General features: G+C 43.1%; 1 protein-coding gene across 1 annotated transcript in view; it reads right to left on the bottom strand.

The window, feature by feature from the left end:
• The window catches only part of LOC136620885 (sulfotransferase 6B1-like), a 28,079-nt gene extending 6,026 nt beyond the window's left edge, over positions 1-22,053 (bottom strand). Inside the window, exons 1-5 of the mRNA XM_066595937.1 lie at positions 21,788-22,053; positions 12,273-12,382; positions 10,168-10,257; positions 5,889-6,015; positions 2,433-2,527 (exon numbers count right to left, since the gene is read on the bottom strand). Of these exons, the coding sequence (XP_066452034.1) occupies positions 2,433-2,527; positions 5,889-6,015; positions 10,168-10,257; positions 12,273-12,382; positions 21,788-22,010 (645 nt within the window). The 5' untranslated portion in view covers positions 22,011-22,053. The remainder of the gene's footprint in view (positions 1-2,432; positions 2,528-5,888; positions 6,016-10,167; positions 10,258-12,272; positions 12,383-21,787) is intronic.
• Positions 22,054-23,597: the final 1,544 nt, after the last annotated feature.

The following is a 23,597-nucleotide window of genomic DNA, read 5'->3' as shown; positions in this document are numbered from 1 at the left end:
GGACTTTTGAGTTGTGCATATAATCATAATTCTGCTATTAAGTTGGAGTGAGATGTGTGGCGTCGTAATTAGAGATGAGCGAGCACCAAAATGCTCGGGTGCTCGTTACTCGGGACGAAATTTTCGCAATGCTCGAGGGTTCGTTTCGAGTAACGAACCCCATTGAAGTCAATGGGCGACCCGAGCATTTTTGTATATCGCCGATGCTCGCTAAGGTTTTCATTTGTGAAAATCTGGGCAATTCAAGAAAGTGATGGAAACGATACAGCAACGGATAGGGCAGGCGAGGGGCTACATGTTGGGCTGCATCTCAAGTTCCCAGGTCCCACTATTAAGCCACAATAGCGGCAAGAGTGGACCCCCCCCCCCCCCCGCACTGTCAGCATAAAGATCGTTCTCCTCTGCCATAGCTGTAACAGCTGTGGCAGAGAAGAACGATGTTTGCCCATTGAATTCAATGGAGCCAGCAATACAGCAGGTTCCACTGAAAGCAATGGGCTGCCGGCGATCGCAGGATGAATTGTCGGGAAGGGGTTAAATATATAAACCCTTCCCTGCAATTCATCCAGAAATGTGTTACAATAAAAATATATACCGGCGTATAAGGCGACGGGGCGTATAAGACGACCCCCCAACTGTCACCTTATACGCCGGGAATACAGTGGAGCAAAGAATAAAAATCATTACTCACTTCTTCTGACGTTCTGCGCCGCTCCTGCAGGCTGTCGCTCCCTCCTGGTTCCCGGCAGAACATTGCTTTCTGGATGCAGGGCTTGAAATCCCCGCCTCCAGAAACACAGCCAATCACATCGTCATTGGCTGTGATTGGCTGAAGGCACGTGTGTTTCTGGAGGCGGGGATTTAAAGCCCTTCGTAGAGAAAGCAATGCTCTGCCGGGAACCAGGAGGGAGCGACAGCCTGCAGGAGCGCCGCAGAACGTCAGAAGAAGTGAGTAATGATTTTTATTCTTTGCTCCACTGTATTACCGGCGTATAAGGTGACAGTTGGGGGGGTCGTCTTATACACCCCGTCGCCTTATACGCCGGTATATATTTTTATTGTAACACATTTCTGGATGAATTGCAGGGAAGGGCTTATATATTTAAGCATCGTTCTTCTCTGCCACAGCTGTTACAGTAACCCGAACACCGCGTGGTACTCGTTACGAGTAACGAGCATCTCGAACACCCTAATACTCGAACGAGTATCAAGCTCGGACGAGTATGCTCGCTCATCTCTAGTCGTAATAATAAATAGAACGGCATCATCATATGTGGCTACTTTGTGCATGGACCCCTCGACTATATCCCTGAAATGTCTGGGGTAGCTCGAACAATTCTCAGTAAGGGCTCCAGACAAAGGACAAAAAGAAGGGGTGAGACTGGGCATCCCTGTCTCATGCCGTTTGATATGTCGAATGAAGGGGATATGTGTAAGTTTGCCTTCACCGAGATCCATGACATCATATGGGACCCCAGACAGATGTGCCCAAGGGTTTCCCACATAAACTCCTAGTTTACCCTGTCAAACGCTTTGTCCACATCTGTGGAGATCAGGCACACTGGGCTGGACCCCTTTTTGGAGGCGGGGATTTTTTAATCCCCGGCCTCCAGAACAGAGAAGACGACTGCCGTGTCTGGAGTAAAGAGCCGAATGGCTCTTCTAGGTGAGTTAAACTTTTTTTAACTGTTCTTTTCAATGCATATTGTGCACGCAAATATGTTTGTGTGAATACAACCTAAGAGGAAATAGATGTGTAATGCCTTATTCTTGCATTTACACCTCATGCACACAACAGAGCTCCCATTATGGAGTCTCGTGCTCTCCGTGGAAGCTTCTTTGGATTACATGTACAAGGCAGCATAGATCCGGCATCCGATAGATCATGCCAATTTTCTTTCAAATTAAGTTGTACTCTAACAGCAATGACCTCTGTTAGCGTCCATATGAGATCACAGACATCTAATATGGAAGGCCATCTCCACAACAATGAGAGCCTTATTATGACGCTGTACAGAGTGCAATGTGGTTTATAATCCATTTTCTATACTAGAAAATAAAAACTTGCATAATTTGACCTGAGTCCACATAAGTCAGGGGCCCCCCAACTCCAGTCCTCAGGGACCACCAACAGGTCATGTTTTCAGGATATCCTATAGTAAGAACATCTGTGGTAATGTCTGAGGCACTGACAATAATTACATCACCTGTGCACCACTGAGGAAATCCTGAAAATATGACTTGTTGGCGGTCCCTGAGGACTGGATTTGGGGAACACTGACATAAGTGACCTGCAGCCACGCTTGTGGAAATTAATGCCCCAATTTTATAGTTCATCCGGGAGGAAAACTGAAAGCAAAATGCCTCAGTTAGTTCTGATGAATACAAGCCCTTCCTTCTACTACTGGCAGCGTAGAACACGCCGTACTCACCGCCTTCATGTCCTCGAATGTCAGTACCAGGATATTCCCATCGTCTATGTGTCTGTCCCATCCAAGGTGATAATCAAAGTATGATCCGTAGATGACTGCAGCGGAGAACAGACACAATTAGTCAGGACCCCGAGGCTGGTTTCACACGGGCGCAAGCCCATTTACATATGCATTTGCCTGTGTATGTTTATTTTACTATATTTTTTGGTGCGTACGTGCCCTTGCTACTTGCACACGGAAGCACGCTCACATTGATTTCAACGGACAATTAGTTTAATATGTGCTATTTTCGTACACAATATTGCGCAGCGGGATGTGCAATACTCTGCGCAATTCTGAGATAAATACATACAAAATAACATACGGAGCTCATTAGACTAAATAGCCATTTAAATACTGATATTGTTGTGTCCCATTTGCAAAAAAACATGACATCATTGAATGACTGTAATTGATTAACTCAGCGCTGCATCAGCCAATGAAAGCTGTCATTCAATAGCTAAGAGCTGCCTCTAATTGGTCCCTGCGCTCAGCCAATCAGAGGCAGCACTCACTCACCCATTCATGAATTCATGAATGGGTGAGTGAGAGCTGCCTCTGATTGGTGAGGGCTGTGACCAATCAGAGCAGCCCATTCAGCAGGCGGGGATTTTAAATACTTCACAGAGCAGTTCAGGAGAACTGCCGGCCGGACGCGGCTGAACTCCGGCTGCAGGGAAAAAGTGAGTAGTATACATTTTTTTTTATTTTTACACATTTTCAGGATGTTTTTCAGGGAAGGGTTTATATTTTAAGCCCTTCCCCGAAAATTCATCCAGCGCTTGCCGGCAGCCCATTGCTTTCAATGGAGCCGGCTGTATTGCCGGCTCCATTGAATTCAATGGGCGAACAGCTGTGGCAGAGGAGAACGATCTTTAAGTATATGTTCTCAATGGGGTCGGCGCTGCTGCCACCGGCCCCATTGAGCACATATATAGAACACAGCGATGCGCAGAACGCAGATAGGCGCGTTCTGCGATTCGTTGTGTCCTATAATTGATCGCACATCCGCATAAAAAGCGGACATGTGACCAATCCCATTGGGATGCATTGGGTCTGCACATCTGCAGATCGGACCAAAAAATGGTCGTGTGACCGAACCCTAAAGGTCTATGATATCTATATATATCTATATCTATATAGACGAAAGCCCTCACTGACTCATTCACTGATCGACTCGCCACTAATTCTCCAACTTCCCGATGTCATGGAAACATGAAATTTGGCACGAGCATTGACTATGTTATAAATAGGAAAAGTTAATGGGTCCCAACTTATTAATTCAATTCTAGCACAAAAGAATTAGCGTCCAAATTTTACGTACGTAATCTAATTCTCTCACTTCCCAATGTCATAGAAATTTGAAATTTGGCATAAGCATTGATTATGTCATAATTAGGAAAATTTAATGGGTCCCAACTCGATTATTCAATTCTAAGTGCAAAAGAATTAGCGTCCAAATTTTACGTACGGAATCTATTTCACTCACTTTCTGATATCATAGAAATGTAAAAATTTGGCACGGGCATTGATTATGTCATAAATAGTAAAAGTTAATGAATCCAAACTCGATTATTTAATTCTAAGCGCAAAAGAATTAGCGGCCAAATTTTACGTACAGAATCTAATTCTCTCACTTCCTGATGTCATAGAAACATAAAATTTGGCACGAGCATTGAATATGTCATAAATAGGAAAAGTTAATGGGTCCCAACTCGATTATTCAATTTTAAGCGCAAAAGAATTAGCGTCCAAATTTTACGTACGTAATTTAATTCTCTCACTTCCCAAAGTCATAAAAACTTGAAATTTGGCACAAGCATTGATTATGTCATAAATAGGAAAATTTAATGGGTCCCAACTCGATTATTCAATAATAGTGCAAAAGAATTAGCGTCCAAATTTTACATACGTAATCTAATTCTCCCACTTGAAATTTGGCACGAGCATTGATTATTATGTCATAATTAGGAGAATCTCATGGGTCCCAACTCGATTATTCAATTCTAAGCACAAAAGAATTAGCGTCCAAATTTTACGTACGTAATCTGATTCTTTTATTTCCCAATGTCATAGAAACATGAAATTTGTCACGAGCATTGATTATGTCATAAATAGGAAAAGCTAATGGGTTTCAACTCGATTATTCAATTCTAAGCGCAAAAGAATTAGTGCCCAAATTTTACGTACATAATCTAATTCTCTCACTTCCTAATGTCATAGAAATTTGAAATTTGGCACAAGCATTGTTTATTTCATAAGTAGGAAAAGTTAATGGGTCCCAACGCGACTATTCAATTCTAAGAGCAAAAGAATTCACGTCCAAATTTTACGTACGTAATCTAATTCTCTAACTTCCCGATGTCATAGAAATTTGGCACGGGCATTATGTCATAAATAGGAAAAGTTAATGGGTCCCAACTCGATTATTCAATTCTAAGCGCAAAAGAATTAGCGTCCAAATTTTATGTACGGAATCTAATTTTCTCACTTCCTGATGTCATTTTATATAAAGGAAACGTTGCATGGTTACCTCCACGTGGTGTTTCATGGGTAACGCAAAGAACCATGCAAAATGGTAAACATATTTTTTTCCTCGGTTTCTCTAAAGTAACGATGACTTCATAAGATTTTCCGTGTGAACACCAGATAAACTTCAGTACCAAATTAACTCGGGCGAAGCCGGGTATATCAGCTAGTATATATATATATATATATTTTTTTTTTTTTTTTGTGAAATATCACATTACTGATCCCACATGATTAGCTATCTCAAAAGCAATGGCAGAACTGCGCTCTTTGGTCATCCCATCTTCAAGAAAAAAGAAAGTAATAAAAAGCTATCAAAAAGGTTGTACGTTCCCCAAAATGCTACTAATACAAACTACAGGTTACTCCACAAAAACTAGCTCCATCAACGGTGAAGTAAAAAGTTGGGGGCGGGGTACAAAGTTGCTTTTTTCAAACATAGGATTCTATATATTTTTTTTTTTAATATTTGGCATCGCTGTACCCATACTGACCCACAGAATACAGATAACATGTGACTTTTACTGCACCATGAAAAATAAAAAACCCTCAAAATGGTTCGATTGTGGGTTCTTTCCTCACTTCGTACCACTTTGAAATCTTTAAAAATCTTCCAATACTCTATAATACATTAAATGGTACCATTGAAAAATACAATTCGTCCCACAAAACACAAATCCTCATGTAGGTGTTTCACCGGAAAATAAATAAATAAAAAAGTTATGGTTTTTTTGTTCTAAAAGGAGAACAGAACTGCAGAATGTGACCTAGACGCAGGCGCATCAGAGACCTTTTGCCATGAAAGGGTTAAGCAGCCATGGTACATTAGTGCTCAGGAACTATTGCAACATAAAGCCTTTTTACATAATACAAATATTGATAAATTACCATCTCCACTTATAAAGTCCTTGAAAAACAGGTCCCAGGAGCTGTACGTGGGGAGCACTGGGAGGTTGTTTGTGAAGTGGTAATAAGAGACAGCTGCATCTTTTGGGTTCCGCATGATGATTAAGATCTGTAAAAAATAAAAAATATATAGTTTTGTTATTAGTGCCTCTTGCAGGATATCATTACAGAATTTTATAATGACTTATTATTGCATGAAGATTTACTACTTTTACAGCTCATCTCTGCTACTCATCTGCTTATAAGGTTGCAGTCATATGCCACCGACTGTCACATGATACACAGCATTCCTCTACTCCTGTTGGCTCCCTCCCCTGTCCATAGGGTTTGTGCATGCTCCTGCCCCCTCTCTTAAACATGTACTCCCTAATCCTGTCCCTCACCAATCAGCAGTCATCACCTTGTATATTGGGCATCCTTCCCCCATGGTGGATGCCTAAGCAATTGGTCTCATTATACAAATAGGGTGAATAGAGAAATCACACATATATGGCATCATCATGTCTGTGATGACCTGTACTATAATTTGAGCATGCTATTTAGCCTGCACAGCAAAAATGCTTTGTTCATACCTCCCAAAAAGCACAAATTGATCAAAAATGCCATATGTGACCGAAAATGGTATAAATAAAAACTTGTGACACAGAAAAACAAGCCCTCACAGACCTTTGCTCATGGAAAAAGAAGCTAGTGGACTTTGAATGCAGTGCTGAAAAAATAATAAGAATTTCAAAAATTGGAAAAACCAAAAAAAAAAAAAAATTTATATTTTTTGGTATCTTTCTAATTGTACTGACCCACAGGAAAAAAAATTATTGTGTCATTTATGCTGTATAATTGACACTATAAAATAAACAACAACAATTGCAGCATTGATGAGTTTTCTCTCCCTGCTATCAAAAGTTTTATAATACATTATGTGCAGGGGTGTAACTAAAGGCTCAGGGGCCCTGAGAAAAAAATTAAGGCTGTATGCATACCTAAATCGTGCTGCCTGTTCTATTTTTGCATTTTACGCACCTTCTCACCCATCACAATGATGGGATGAATTAAAAACGCAGTACCATGTGTTCAAAAAACGTTGCTTAAAATTACGGTAAAAATGCCACGATTTCGAGCTGCGTTTTTTGAACGCATGTGTGAGTGTGGCTTTAGGGTGTGTTTGTGTTTTTGTTGTACTTTTGAATCACAACAAAAAAAACACTTTAAAAAACTGCATGCGGTATTCAAAGACCACAAACGTTTTTAAGAAATTACATAAACTTTTAAAAACCGCATGTGTTTTTGATGCATTTTTAATTGTATGTAAAGTGTGCTATTATATACAGGGAAATGTATAACTTATACCAGCTGTAGAGAGATAGATATACGAGAGTGATACATATACACAAGATAGATAAATCAGAGAGATAGACAGATACATACCCCAGGACCTGGACCACTTCTCTGGGTGAGGCGAACAGCAGGGCACACATACGTGGCCACCTTACAGCAGGAGGCAGGAATGTCATCATCCTGCTCCACTCTGCTTAGGCTTCCTCTCCGGCTGGTCGCACTGCCGGCTGCTTGATTGGTGTGGGGCGACCGAAAGTGCGACCAGCAGTTAATGCACTGAAAGTGCATTTGTATATGGTGGAGAACGACCTCTGAGCCCCCTCAGTGCAAGGGCCCAGTCACCATTGCTACCATGGCGACCCCTGATGGTATGCTAATGATTATATGCACCCAAAAAAGTACCAATAAGGCCTTAGTCAGACGGGCGTTTTTTTGCGCGATTTGCGGATCGCATGACGGATGCGCATCCGCAAATCGCGTGACCGGTGCGCGCAAGTCGCCCGCAAATCGCCCGAAAATCTGCTCCTAGCCGCGTTTCATTAGAAACGGGCCGGAGCTGTCCAGCACATTGCATTCAATGGAGACGGCAATACAGCCATCTCCATTGAAAGCAATGCGCTGCGGGCGAGCCCGGGATGAATTGTCGGTAAGGGCTTAAATATATAAGCCCTTACCTGCAATTCATCCTAAAATGTGTAAAAATAAAAAAAAATTGTATACTCACCTTCTGCCGGCAGCCGGAGCTCCGTGCGGCCGTCCTGCAGTGGGTGTGAAGGGGGTGTGAGTCAGACCTGCCTCCTGATTGGCTCAGCGCTGAGCCAATCAGAGGCATGCCTCACTCACACCCATTCATGAATTCATGAATGGATGTGAGTCAGACCTGCCCCTGATTGGCTCAGCGCTGAGAGGCAGCAGTCACTCACCCATTCATGAATTCATGAATGGGTGTGTGAGTGTTTTCAGCCTCTGATTGGTCAGGGCTGTGACCAATCAGAGGCAGAACATTCAGCAGGCGGGGATTTTAAAGCCCCGCCGGCTGAATAGTGCCAAGAAGCAGTTCAGGAGAACTGACAGCGGCCGCGGCTGGACTCCGGCTGCAGCGGAAAGGTGAGTATACAATTTTTTTTTATTTTAACACATTTTAGGATGAATTGCCGGGAAGGGCTTATATATTTAACCCCTTCCCGACAATTCACCCCGCGCACGCCGGCAGCCCATTGCTTTCAATGGAGCGGCTGTATTGCCGCTCCATTGAATTCAATGGGCAAACATCGTTCTTCTCTGCCACAGCTGTTACAGCTGTGGCAGAGAAGAATGATTTGTCTTCTATATGTTCTCAATGGGGTCGGCGCTGCTGCCGTCGGCCCCATTGAGCGCATATACAGAAGAGAACAGGAATCGCAGATCGCAGATAGGTGCGATCTGCGATTTTTTGTTCTATAATTTATCGGACGAGCGCATAAAAAGCGCTCATGTGTCCGATACCATTGCAAAGCAATGGTTTTAAAAAATCGCCGGACGCATGCGCAAATCGCGGCTAAAAACGCCCGTCTGACTAAGGCCTCTAAACTCCAGTTCTCCATGTAAAAAACAAAAACCTTACATGACGATGTCTACAGAAAAATAAAAAAAAGTTATGGCTTTTGAGAAGTAGAGATGAAAATCCCTGAAATTGTCGAGTCTTTAAAAGGTTAAACCTGCGCAGTATAACCTTGCTTCATGACACTACAAACTAAAAGCAGATTTTTCAATTTATGGACAACAGCAACCTGTGCCAAATCAGCCCTGCTGAGAGGAGATTCAGGATACTGAAACTGAGACCCCTCAGGGGATATCTATATATATATATATATATATATATATAAAGCTGAAAGCCCTCACTGACTCACTCACTCGCCAAAAGTTCTCCAACTTCCCGATGTCGTAGAAACATCAAATTTGGCAGAAGCATAGATTATCTCCAAAATAGGAAAAGGAATTTGGTCCCAACTCGATTATTCAATTCTAGCGCAAAAGAATTGGCATCGAAATTTAGCGTACATAATCTAAATCTCTCACTTCTCAATGTCATAGAAACGTGAAATTTGGCATGAGCATTGATTATGTCATAAATAGGAAAAGCGAATGGGTCCCAACTCGATTATTCAATTCTAGCACAAAAGAATTGGCGTCGAAATTTTACGTGCGGAATGTAATTTCTTCACTTTCCGGTGTCATAGAAACAGGAAATTTGGCACGAGCATTGATTATGTCATAAATAGGAAAAGCTAATGGGTCCCAACTCCATTATTCAATTCTATGTGCAAAAGAATTAGCGTCAAAATTTTACGTGCGGAATGTAATTTTCTCACTTTCCGGTGTCATAGAAACGGGAAATTTGGCACGAGCATTGATTATGTCATAAATAGGAAAAGCTCATGGGTCCCAACTCGATTATTCAATTATTAGCGCAAAAGAATTAGTGTCCAAATTTTATGTACGTAACCTAATTCTCTCACTTCCTGATGTCATTTTATATAAAGGAAACGTCGCATGGTTACCTCCCGTGATGTTGCCTGGGTAACGCAGAGAACTATGCAAAATGGTGAACATATGTTTTTCCTCAGTATCTCTAAAGTAACCATGACTTCATAAGGTTTTCTGTGTGAACACCAGATAAACACCAGTACCAAATTAACTTGGGCGAAGCCGGGTATATCAGCTAGTCTTTGTAAAAATCTATAAATATTGCTACTAGTAGAAGCCTAAGCCCCAAGCCCATGCTGTATATTCTCACTCATGCCTTATCCCAGACTGGGACACATCCTATATAGAGTATCTATAGAGGTTATGGAAAGTAACAGCTACTGTATACATAATCAGATACTATACCTGTTTATATAACTAGATACTGTGGTAAACATGTAGCTATAACAAGATACTATACCTTGGTCTTCTTTTCGAAGAAAGATTTTGGGACATTCTCATAGGTAAGATGTGAAGCTAGCACTCTTGGTGAAGGTTGTTGCTTCAAGTTCTTAAGAGAAAAAGAAAAAAAAAAATCTGAAAAACCATTGTGTTTAAAATTATTTTTACCGACGGAGGGGATTCCGAACAGCAGCGCATTTTTTCTGCAGCATGCAGCTCAAGATCGTGTGAATGGGCAACTTAAATGCTAAAGTTCGGAACTCGATCGAGGAAAATGGTCCAGTCACGAAATTTTTAGCAAAGTTAGCTGTGATTTTTTTTTTTGTGCACAGAATTTTTGCACTTTGAGGTCACTTGTGTGAACGAGCCCTAACACAAACATGATGAAAGATGCAGCAAAATCCCTGGTAAAACTCCTGGCTGGGGATCTGTCACACAGGACAAAAATAAAGGCCCTTTTTTTTTTACACGGGATGGTTATGTTAAAAAAAAAAAAAAAAAGATTAAATGAGCGAAAATGAATGATAATCTTCCAGCATAAAACGCAGCCAATGACTGAAAGACAAACGATGAATTGTTCACTTTTCGTTCATTTTATGCAGGTATAATAATCATCATTGGCTCAGTTTAAATACCGATCATTCAGTCATTATCAGTAAATTGTACAGCAAATGAACAAATTAATGAATTAATGATTTCTCATGTGAATCAGCCAACGATGTATCTGCCTGTATGAACTCCGACATAGTTTATTAATTCAAACGAGAAATTGACAGGTCTAAATGCACTCTGAGGGGTCTTTGACACAGGCGTCGTTTCCGCGCAGAATAGGCATGCAAAAAAAAAAATTGTGACTATTAGAGCCAAGGATTTCTTGTAGAAACGTGCAGATGAATGAATTTTGGATACGCAAAAATTCGCACCTTGCAAAGATAGAACTGCAATGCACGTATCTAATGTCCTTTCTGTGATAAAAGATAGCACCTGACCTACCTTTGGTGCGCACACAGGGTCAGTTCACACGAGCACACACCACTCCATCGTGATTTAAAAGCTTATTTAGGTTCAGATATGCTCCCATTGTCACAGAATTGCGCAGTGTATTCAGCACCTTCTATAGACTTCTATGGGGAGACTTGGCACACAAAAATAGAGCTTGCTGTGTTTGTCCATAAACGTTTGCTTACAAAAAAGGGAAATGAGAGCAAACCTGTTAATATCAATGGGTTCCATTCTTAGCATATTGCGAGCACAAATACGCGCAAGTCCGTCCATCTGAAGGAACCCTAAACCCTAAAATGTATGATGAATGAAGTACTTTGGTCGTTGGCCTTTGTTTAGCCTAAAAGATTATCATTCACTTTTAATCATTTGAACAATTTTTTGCACAATAATCATTCCATCTAAGGGAGGCTTCACATGGGCGTATGTGCAAAGACACTTGCGATAGCGTCACCTTTTATGCTGTGAAGCTTGTGCTTTTACACTTTAGGACATTTTTATGTACTTTTAGCGCTACTGGGGATGGTTTACATTGGTGCAGGGCACACCCATGCCGTGAGTTAAAAGGCAGCCTAACTGGTCCTCATTGTTTTCGATTTTCCTATGAAATTCTGCAGTTCATTGCGCAATTTTATAGGAATCAGGTGCACATCCATTGAGTTCTATAGTGCTTTAAGTGTGCAAATGCGCAAAAAAAAATTAAAATATAGAGCATGTTGCGCACAGGAGGGGAAAAAAAAACCCCACAAAAGTGAATGAACCTATTGAAAACAATGTTTTATGCCTGCACAAAAACCATGCACAAAAGTTGAGGAAGAGCGAGTTCTCCATCTCTTTGCGGCTCAAGGCCCTTTTAAGGAGACTGTGTGAAGCCGCCTTAATAGGGCCTTGAGCCGCAGGGAGGTGGACAACTCGCTCTCCCTTAACTTTTTTGTTTCCGAGAAGAGATTGGTTTCCACCAACAACTTTCTGTCTTCCAGGTGGTCATAAAGTGTTTGGCAGCCGCAGGTGCTCGCCTCAGTGAGGGAGTTTTCCGTATTTCTTGCTGTTGAGTCATTCGGTTGTAATTACTCACATTATATTCAGCATCTAATAATCTTATAGTTATGTAAAGTAACAAACCTCATATTTGTCTGGTTGTGCAAACTCAAAGATGGCTTTATCCAGTGTCGGCTCCTTCCCATGAAACTCAAGCAGCATTTCATGAAGTATCTTTTTTGACCAGTTTGTTCCTGGAACATCATAAATACAAATTTTGTAAGTTTGTGTTACAGGAGTTTATGTACAGGAGGAACGAACGCAATAAAACACAACATATAAGGGTGCTTTCTCATCTGTGTTGGGGATTCCTGTTCGGTAAGCAGGAAAGGGAATCCCCATGACCAAACGGTTCTGTCCAGAGTCCAAACAGTATCAAGCAGACTCCATTGACTATAATGGGAACCGTCCACTTTCCACCCGACTTTTGGAAAGAAGAAAAAGCATTGCGTGCAGCCCCTTTCCTCCGGTATATTCAGCGGTATGACTGGAGGTTCCTACCTAGATGTGAAAACAGCTTCAAGCATTTTCTTTAATTGTAATAATGTTTTGATTATGACAAAATAGACCATGCAGAAATATTTCTGGGGAAAAAAAAATTCAATTGGAAATTGTCTAGAGAACATTGTTCACTATAATTTCACCAGGCATTGCAGCTTCCTCATATTAGCCAACAGCGGGGATCTCAGTGGTTTTTGCCCAACTTTGAGCTAATCTGTGGCACCCTAGAGAGGCAAATATAGTCTTTAGTTATTTTCAGGGGGGCATCAGTTCAAAAAAACAAAATCTCTGACAAGCATTTATTAGTAATAAGTACTAACTGTGGCTTCTTAGTAATAATAGTGTTCCAAAATGTAGCCCCTTATAGTAATAGCACCCCCAAATGTTGCTCTTTACCCTAATGCAGCCTTTGGCCAGTGGCGGCTCTGTCAGACGAAACTTCCTGTCACATGACCCAATAGAATCAGAGTAGGACTCCTTCCAGTGTCTCCAGAACTCGGACCATGCAGTAAGGAGCACTGGGCGGGCTGGCGGCTGAGCGACGAGTACAGGGCAGCTGGCAGAAAACGCCTCACATCCCTTCTGTGAAATTCCGACATCAATGGAAAACACTACCAATCTGCTTTCAGTGGGTAACCTTGCATCGCACTTGCATGCTCATCACACAACATGTGAGAGCCATGCAATGACAGTAAACATCGCTCGTCTTTATGACTCCATTCAAAAGAATGGAGTTTATATTTGCGTGAGTTTTGTGAACCTTGCAGCCTACAAAGCTCGTGTGAAATTCTCAGCTGCGTGAAACCGGCCTTAAGCTATCTAAATCCTGCATCCAAATCCCGCAGGTAGCCCAGTGGAATTTTGGGTGCGGAATGCAGAATAATTCTGCCCATCTAAAAGTGCCCCAAGGCCGGCTTCACAGGCGTAAGCATACTCACGTGCCGATTTGCGCTATGGGTGTTGCGTTTGTGCACATCTGTGTGTATTTTACTGTATTTTTGTGTGTGCATTCCCTGTGTATTTGTATGCACAAAAAACACATTATATGATTTTCTCACAAACTGCATTGCACTCACATAGAAATCAGATGTTAATTTTTTTTTTTTTTAAAGCACCAAATTGGTCTTTGGATTGATCTCTCGCTCGCTGGTTTCTTGGACCGATATCTCGCTTGCCAATGTAAATACAGCCTTAGGGCTCCTCCACACACACGTACGTGCATTTTGCTTGTGTAAAAACACTGCATATTTACGCAATTGAAAATAGTTTACGCACGTGTATTTCGCCTGTGTCTTTTTGTGTGCAAAAATACACAACGTATTTGCATACACACAAAAAAATAAAATAAAAATTGCGGAGGAACCAATTGATATGCTGCACAGATGTGCAGTGAATATACAGGTTTCCTGTGTATTTGCACCAGTCCATTCACTTCAATGGCCTAATACGCACCAAAAATAGAACATGCGGCGTAATTTTTCATACGATCATATAGCACATGAAAAAATATATATATATGCTCATGTGAATGAACCCATTGAAAACAGTGGGTTCTAGTCACTGGGTAATAGGCAGCACAAATACACTTGTTTGAACGAGTCCCTACAAAGAACGTAGAGATGTGTGTTCTGTGACTTGCTCAGTCAAGGACCATTTGTGTGCACAAGGTCTAGGACCGGGAAGTTCAACTGAAGGAAAAAACATATAAAATATTCAGCTATGGTTTACCGTATTGTATGCAGTAAATGCTGACAGCCCCAAGATCGGGTCAGAGCAGAACTTAGGGAACTTGTGTTGCTGGGGCCTGTGGGTTATACTGCTAACGGCATAATGGCCAGACAAGTACTGCCCCTACTCACTAGTCCAGTAGCCACATAATAGGCAACACTACGACATGTCGTTCTGTCACTAGCTTTTCTCCTTAGGGAGAGCAACTTTATACTATAAACTAAGTGAGGAGACTCAAATGGTCATGCACGCTCCTCTGGATAATATGCAAATAAGGGAGATGAAATAAATCCTCCACAGTGCCACCTATTGAAAGGCAGCATTCCTTCAAGTCAAAGTCAGACTTTTTATACAAGCCTTGGTACAATGGCCGGGAATTAAAAGCAAAGCCAGACTCTATGTACATACAGCTGTTTCAGGGTTTTTACCCTTCAGTGTACAGTAGGAGTCTGGCTTTGCTAGTGAGAGGCCTGGGACAGGGGTCAGAAACACTCTTTTCTCAGGGAGAGCAACTATATACTATAAACTAAGTGAGGAGACTCAAATGGCCACGAACTTGAATGTACTAAATTCTTGTATTTACTTCCCACAGGCCTTTCTCATGTGAGAGACCTACATTCTGATAAGAGGAGCTGTTCATCCCCCCACCTTTGCATTCCTTAAAGGGGTTGTCCCGCGCCGAAACGTTTTTTTTTTTTTTTAAACCCCCCCCCCCCCCCCCCGTTCGGCGCGAGACAACCCCGATGCAGGGGTTAAAAAAACAAACCACTCAGCGCTTACCTGAATCCCGGCGGTCCGGCGTCTTCATACTTACCTGCTGAAGATGGCCGCCGGGGTCTGCTCCCTCCTTGGACCGCAGCTCTTCTGTGCGGTGCATTGCCGATTCCAGCCTCCTGATTGGCTGGAATCGGCACGTGACGGGGCGGAGCTACACGGAGCCGGCATTCTGCACGAGCGGCTCCATTGAAGAGAGCAGAAGACCCGGACTGCGCAAGCGCGGCTAATTTGGCCATCGGAGGGCGAAAATTAGTCGGCTCCATGGGAACGAGGACGCTAGCAACGGAGCAGGTAAGTAAAAAACTTTTTATAACTTCTGTATGGCTCATAATTAATGCACAATGTACATTACAAAGTGCATTAATATGGCCATACAGAAGTGTATAGACCCACTTGCTGCCGCGGGACAACCCCTTTAAGCCAAGCAGTGATATTAATAAGTTTATTTTCTGTTTAGTTTCTTCTTGTTTCCTGGAAATCACATGTTTTAGTAGTAACACACACCTTAATGCCCCTTCCCTTCATATGACGTAAGGGTACGTCATGGGAGTGGAATACTTCCCTTACGTCATAGGGATAGTGCGAGATCATGACAGCCTCCCTCTGCAACAGCTATTGAGAACCCCTTTCCCCACACCTTGAAAATTGTGATCCAGTTTTATGTTCAGCCCTGAAAATACCAGGCTATACTAAGCCTTTTAGGCTTTACTATACATAAATGAGTGGATACACAGCATCTGACTCAGGCTGGTCAGCAATGTCCGTGGCATATTACTCAGCCCGACTTGACCCTGCTGCATGTGTGTCCCCCTCAGGCCATGTTGGACAAAAGTTCTGAAATAGGTTTCAATATTTCTGTAACAGTATTTAGCCCCCATGATATCATGGCAATGCTGACACAGGATCAGCTCAAACATTTTTCCACAGCTCTTCACCTACAGTGCGCTCTACTCATGCCAGACAACATGACCATTCAGCACTGCACTACCCTTAACCCAGCTACCTTGCTGCAGCTGGAAAAGGAGGTAAAGGAGGAATAATCATCTGATAGATTTCCTCCCAGACACTGATACACAAGACTATGCACAAGCTAATGGCCCAGGAGACAAGGGATTCAGTCATTAGACAACCCTGATTTTGAACTCTGTGGATGGATCAATGTATTGTCAAGAAGGCATGTTCTATGCAGGTTATGCTGTGGTCTTCTTACCTGATGTGGTCAAGACCGAATCCCTTCCACCTCACCTGTCAGCCCGAGAAGCTGAATAGTGAGCTCTGAAAGAAGCATGCACTCATGCTCAAGGGAAAACAGCTAACATCTACACTGACTCACACTATGCCTTTGGCATTTCTCATGACTACGGACCCATCTGGAGAGCAAGGTCATTCTTGACAGCAAATGGAAAACCAATTACAAACAATAAAGGTGTACAGGCACTGATGAAAGCCCTCTTGCTGGCTAAGAAAGGGTCCATAAACAAAACAAAAGATCACTTCAAGGATGGCACAAAACAGGCAACCATAAATCACCAGGCTCATCAGGCTGCAAAGACAGCCCCATACAAGCCCAGACTTGATCCTTCAGGGGTTGGGGCGGTACAGGTATCTCCTCAGACACTACCCCCCAGTGGATTATGACCTGTTGATTAAAGGAGATGTCCCGCGCCGAAACGGGTTTTTTTTTTTTTAAACCCCCCCCCCGTTCGGCGCGAGACAACCCCGATGCAGGGGTTAAAAAAACCACCCGCACAGCGCTTACCTGAATCCCGGCGCTCCGGTGACTTCTCTACTCACCGCTGAAGATGGCCTCTTCCTCCGTGGACCGCAGCTCTTCTGTGCGGTCCACTGCCGATTCCAGCCTCCTGATTGGCTGGAATCGGCACGTGACGGGGCGGAGCTACACGGAGCTACACGGAGCCCCATAGAGAACAGCAGAAGACCCGGACTGCGCAAGCGCGGCTAATTTGGCCATCGGAGGCCAAAAATTAGTCGGCACCATGGAGACCAGGACGCTAGCAACGGAGCAGGTAAGTAAAAAACTTTTTATAACTTCTGTATGGCTCATAATTAATGCACAATGTATATTACAAAGTGCATTATTATGGCCATACAGAAGTGTATAACCCCACTTGCTGCCTCGGGACATCTCCTTTAAGTTACAAAAGCAGGCAGACGAGGGGGAAAAGGAACAATGGGAACCAGAAGGAAGGACAGAGACACCTGGAGATGCATGGATGGTATCCAACAAGCTCTGTCTTCCACAGGCCCTCTATCAGGGGCGTAACTATAGAGGGTGCAGGGGATGCAGCTGCACCCGGGCCCAGGAGTCTTAGGGGGCCCATAAGGCCTCTCTTCTCTATATAGGGAGCCCAGTACTATGAATAAAGCATTAAGTTGAGGGCCCTGTTACAGGTTTTGCATTGGGGCCCAGAAGCTTCAAGTTATGTCTCCATGCAGCATGGTTTAGGTATGGGTACGGGTACAGATACAGACACAGGGGAGGGGGGGGGGGGCCCAGCTCACCTTTTGGCATCAGGGCCCCTAAGCCTTTAGTTACTCCCCTGCCCTCTATCCTATCATGGTTTAGACCTCCGATGGAAATAGACACCTGTCAAAAACAACTATGACAGATATGGTCGCTAATCATTTGTATGCACCAGGATTTAGCATCACAGCAGCTAAATACACACAGGGCTGCCTGATTTGTGCACAGAACAACCTGGGTATGTCTGTACAGACTCCCATGCAGTGCACCCCTTGTCTTGACTACTGATTCCAGCGTCTTCAAATAGACTACATCCAACTGGTCTACCTGCTCACAATCGCCACTGCCAAGAACTAATCTCTGAGCTGATATGCAGATATGGTGTACCAGAGACAATTGAGAGTGACCAAGGCACTGACTTCACGGGAGGACTGATGCAGGAAGTAATGAAAGCAGTGGGGTTAGAACAGGTCTTTCATTCTCCATGCCATACACAAATCAGTGCTTGAGTATAGAGATTAAAATGGTACCTTAAAAACACAAGATCCAGAAGGCCATGGCAGAGCTTAATAAACTCTTATTCCATTCCTTCCCCTGGCACTCTTCTCCATAAGGTACACACCTAACAGAACAAGCCTTAGCCCATATGAGCCTCCACTACAGATGTTAAGCTGCATTATTCCGTGGCTTTGAGGATTTATCTCTAAGGATGTTGACAAAGCTGTCCTGTCACATCTGTCGCCTGGGATCTGTGGTACAGCAGATGATCTGCTACTTTCCTGCTCAGGTGTGGGAAATTGTGCTGGCTGTTCGTGTGCGTGTCTCCAGTTAGCCAATCACTCTAGGTCAGTACACATAAAAGCTGTCTCTCCAGGTGTGGGTGTGGTCAGCTTTCTCCTATCACATCCAACCTGGATGTGATGGATCTGTCACTCACAGATCTACCAGAAAAGCATAAAAACAAAACAAGAATGTAACAAAAATATGGGAAACACTGTCCCTATGTAAACAAACACCGGGAGGGGCCCTGCCCAATCGGCAGGTCGATCGCACTGAAAAGTGGGGACCCACACGCGTACCTCGGCCCTAGTTGACCCTACGTGGGGAAAAGAAGCAAAATTAGATAACCAAAATAAATGCAAAACATATGCAGTATGTAGCTTTTACACTGCAGAAAGTGACTGGATGATCTAGCAGGAACCTACTGACAGCTAGCTTAGTAAGGGAGAGACTGAGAATAAACCACAGTTCTGCTCAGTCTCCAGCCAGTTTAAATAGCCCAAGTAATCATCCACAGGTGCGACCAAGCACGTCACACCAAATAGTACACCCACTGAGCCAGAAAATGTAGAAACACCTCAAAAACCAGCACCGGACTATCAGTAAGGTGGCAATCCCAGAGCTGCCACAACATCTCTGTTCTCATTTTCTCTGTGTGTGTGGTGTGAGCAGGTTGTGTTTGGTTCCTGCAAGAAAGGTTTCTGTTTTGGGTTTTGTTTGGTGTCGCTGGACTCCTGGTTAGTGTAGAGACTAGCTGTATAGTTAGGAGCCGTGAAGTGTTAGTTTAGTTTCTCCTTTTTTCTTGGAAGTACACTGCCTTTGATACATGAACCTGTCTGTGTGAACTCCTTCTCAATAACCAATTTGGAACATGTAGTGAAATCAGAAAGTCGCAGATATGGCTACACAGGGCACTAATAGTTCTTGTCCTCATATATAGGGGGACCCAGACATGGCTACACAGTGCACTAATAGTACTTGTACTAATATATAGGGGGACCTAGATATGGCTAAGCAATGCACCCTTAGTTCTTGTCCTCATATATAGGGGGACCCAGACATGGCAACACAGTGCACTAATAGTACTTGTCCTAATATATAGGGGGACCTAGATATGGCTAAGCAATGCACCCTTAGTACTTGTCCTAAGATATAGGGGACCCAGACATGGCTACACAAAATATGTTGCGGACTTTCTGCTGTGGAAGATCTGCACTAATTCTGCTATGTGTGATTGTACCCTAAAGTTGTAACACCCCTTTAATCTTTCTTACACTAATGGTAGCCATATGCAGAGGTTCTTATTCCTTTCCTTAGACCGTATATGTGATGCCAGCAAATTCTTTAGAGCTTGACAGCACCATGTAGGACATTATAGAGATCTACTGAACAGTATTGATGTGAGTATTGATTAGAGCATTCACTATTAGCTGCAACATCCTCTTTGTTTCTCTCTCACTCCTCCCCTCCTCCTCCTCTCTCTATAGACTATTATGTACAGCATGTAATCTGATCCTTCAGTAAGCTGACCGCCCATCTTGGGAGACATAGATGGATTTTAGCAGTTTTGTCAGAGTGAGTCAGCAGTTTAAGAGGCAAGGGAATATACATGGAGAAATATGCTTTTTTCTTTAGCGTGATCATATTTCTTACTACGGATTTATGAAAAGTTACTTGAAACAGCAACCATTTTAAGGGGTTCAATAACAGGGAAAAAAAGGGGAGGGGGGGCAAGCTTTACTTCTTCCTTAAAGCTTTTTTTTTTCTTCTTAGGATTGACACAATGCAGAAATTGCAACACATCTGCACTTAGTGGTAAACAAAACAAATTTGAAGGTAATAAAGTACAATAACTCAACCCCAACAATTGAAACACAAAACGTTGTGGCATACCCTGTCATATGCCGCGCTATGAAGGTATTCTCCTAAGATCGCCTTCACACGGGCGAGAAAAATCACACGAAATTTGTGTGTTGCGGGACGCACGAATATGAACCCCATTTATTGCCAACTGTTTTCAATAAGGCCAGCAGCAGCCTTGTACCACGTGCTAGGTGCGCGAGAGTGCAATACAAGGTTTCCCATTGAAAACAATGGGAAACACTTGCAACTTCCCCGAAGTGAAGAGAATTCGAATATTGACAAGTATGATATTGGGTCGTGATTCACGGCCTGATATCTCACTCACCCGTGTGAAGTTAACCTATGGTAGAATATGGAACCTCACACTAGAAGGGTGCTTTCACACACAGCAGAATATTCCATAATACTCCATTATGCAGATTTTGAGTCGAATTTAAAAATAGATAAAAATCTGCCGGCTATTCAGCATAAAAACACGTATACTTAGACATGTGGACTTCGGTCTCGATTTTTACAGCAAAATATTCTCCAGAGTATTGCGGAATATTCCAGTGTGTGAAAGTGCCCCTAGGAGGCACAGAGTTCATGGATTGCTCTCTGCAGGAGAATTGAGTCTGGATTCACATACGTTTTTTTTTAGCAGGTTTAACAGGTTTTTTTTTTTGCAGCCAGAGTTTACCTTAAAGTCTAACATAAAATATAAAAATACACCAAATACAATGGGGTCTGGTTTGTGGAGTTTTTCCTGGGTCTTTGAAAAGCCACATGCTACAGGTACGGCATTTTTCTGCTCTGTTTCCTATATACAGAACTTGTAATATTATACACGCACACACTCTTGGAATATGACACTGAATAATAAGAAAACTCCATTAAACACACAATACATAAAAACCAGGCATTTTTATATGCAGTTGGAAATGCAAGAACAGACCACAGTGTGAACTAAAGGACCTTTAACACAGGGCGCACAAGTCACTACATGCGATGTTACATTCCGCACCAAAATTCGCAGGCTACCTGTGATTTTGATGCGGTATGGAAAATGTCTAAAGACTGGTCTGCTATCAAAATCCAGAGTTAGACCTCCGGATTTTACTGTGGAATTATGATGCTGCGGATTTGGCTGCGCCCTGCGGCGTAATTCAGTCCTGTGTGAATGGTTCTTCAGATTGGCATATATGCTGCAGAATTTCGGCGATGGATTTTTCTCCGGCTATTCCTCAGCATTTACAGCACAAGCCATGTGGATGGGATTTTAAAACATCTCGCTCACACAGAGCACAGAATCCGAAGCACATCTATCTATTTATGTTATCGATTTTAACTCTTGAAATACAAGGATTAAAAGTTGATGCAAATTTATGGCAAAAATCTCTGGATTTGGCCATTGCAGATGTGTTTCGGGTTTTTCATTGCAGAAAGCTTGCAGCACGCATAGTAGTGCATATCCGATGCTACTTACCACACTTGGGATAAGTTATAATCAATACATCGTCTTCTCTTGCTTCAAAGCGTTCCATAGCTTCAAAAGTGGGCACACTGCATAGGGGGCTAGGATAGTTGATCCCTTTATAAGTCATTTTCAGCTCCTCGGGTGTCTTGCCCTTGGCCTCCTCCTCCATCCTCTTTATTTCTGCCTGGATTTTCTCCTGGTTTGATTTGTTTTGCTCTGTGGAGTCCGACATCTTTCTGCTGTGGAAGAAGGAATGTGCAGTAACTGTTTGCAGAGACTTCGTCTTTATGTGAGGAATGGCAGGAAGTGTTCACACAGACCTCCTCTGTATCCACCCACCCAGCTCCTTATTGTACAAAAGGTCATGAATAGTATCACCTGTTGCCAAAACAATAAAACTGAGAAAGTTTACATTCTCAAAATCCCTTTGTTTCACATATAATACTTACTAGAATGCTGTTGTGTGAATGGATCTTTGGGCTAATGCCCACAGACAGATTTTTGCTGCGTTTAACGCGGCGGAAATCTGCGGCGTTATGCCACAGCTATTAGGTTCTATTAAACCTTTTAGCTGAATGTTCACGCTGCGGAATTCCACCACGTGAAAGAAACCGCGGCATGCTCTAATTGCCACGGGAATACGCACGGGCAGCTTCCATTGTAGTCAATGGGAGCCGGCCGTCACGCTATACTTCTACTGTAGCACAGCAGAAGTATCGCGGGGGAAACGCATCGCCGTGTCATCTCGCACTCCAAGCGCGTCATGCGCTACACTGCACATGCGCACCGGCTGAGGGACGGGAATAACGCCGGCGGATTTGGGAGGTGAGTATGGGGGTTTTGGAGGGTGCTGTGGCAGACTTCGCTGCGATATTCTGCTAGCTTAGTCGGCCACAGCTGTGGGCATGAGGCCTAAAGAAGGGGAAAATACTCAAGGGCGGCCGATATTCTGCCACAGGGGAGGAGGGGGGAGCACTGACAGGTCTCCGAGATGAGCCTATCTAATAGATAGGCTCACCACGGAGAATCGCAGCAATTGCAGCATGCCGCGAGTGAAATCCCACGAGCAGAGTAATCCTATGGAAAGCTTTACAGAGCATGATTATTGCAAGGGGATCATCGCCCGTGGACAGGCAGCTTTAGGGTTCCATTCCAGCATCTCAGAATACGTTATGTGTTTGTCTTGTGCATCGTCTTGAATGTAGAATGAGCCAGATTTATGTGTATTAAGTGTTTGCAGGCATGAATGGGTTAATGTTTGGTCATGTCTGGGAATTTTTGAAAATGTATCGTTTTATCTCATGTGAGGTATACAAGTGTGGTCACATGATAGAGTAGAGAAGAGAGTCGGTTGGATGGTGTCAGTGTCCGTGTCGGTTAGCAAGTGTCTTGAGAGGAGAAATGGAAGAGTCCGAGGGGTGGTTTGCTGTTCCCGCCAGGGCTAACCCTGCAAAGAGACTACCTATGACCTCCATCTTTGGAGAGCGAAAGCCCGGACATGATGGGAATGCATGGGTGTACAGCACAGGTACCACATGCTACCGGAGGAATGGAAAACCGCTGCTAAGCGAGAGAAACGTGAGTGTATGACAGGAGAGAGAGAGTTTGCCGGGAGATAAATCTCACAGATAACTGAGACTGGGGATTGTACAAATGCCCTGAGAATCCTCCCTGCTTCACCACTACCCTTTGTTTCTGTACACAGACTGTTTTGTTTAGACATAGTTTCAAGAGTTTAAGTAAACAAACAGTTTCGACCGTTCCTGGTTCTTGTACAGAAAATACCCTGTGTGTGCACTACTTTATTACATTTGAGAGA

Source organism: Eleutherodactylus coqui, chromosome 3, assembly GCF_035609145.1.
Source record: "Eleutherodactylus coqui strain aEleCoq1 chromosome 3, aEleCoq1.hap1, whole genome shotgun sequence".
In the NCBI taxonomy this organism is placed as follows: domain Eukaryota; kingdom Metazoa; phylum Chordata; class Amphibia; order Anura; family Eleutherodactylidae; genus Eleutherodactylus; species Eleutherodactylus coqui.
This window is presented reverse-complemented; position numbering and strand designations above follow the sequence as displayed.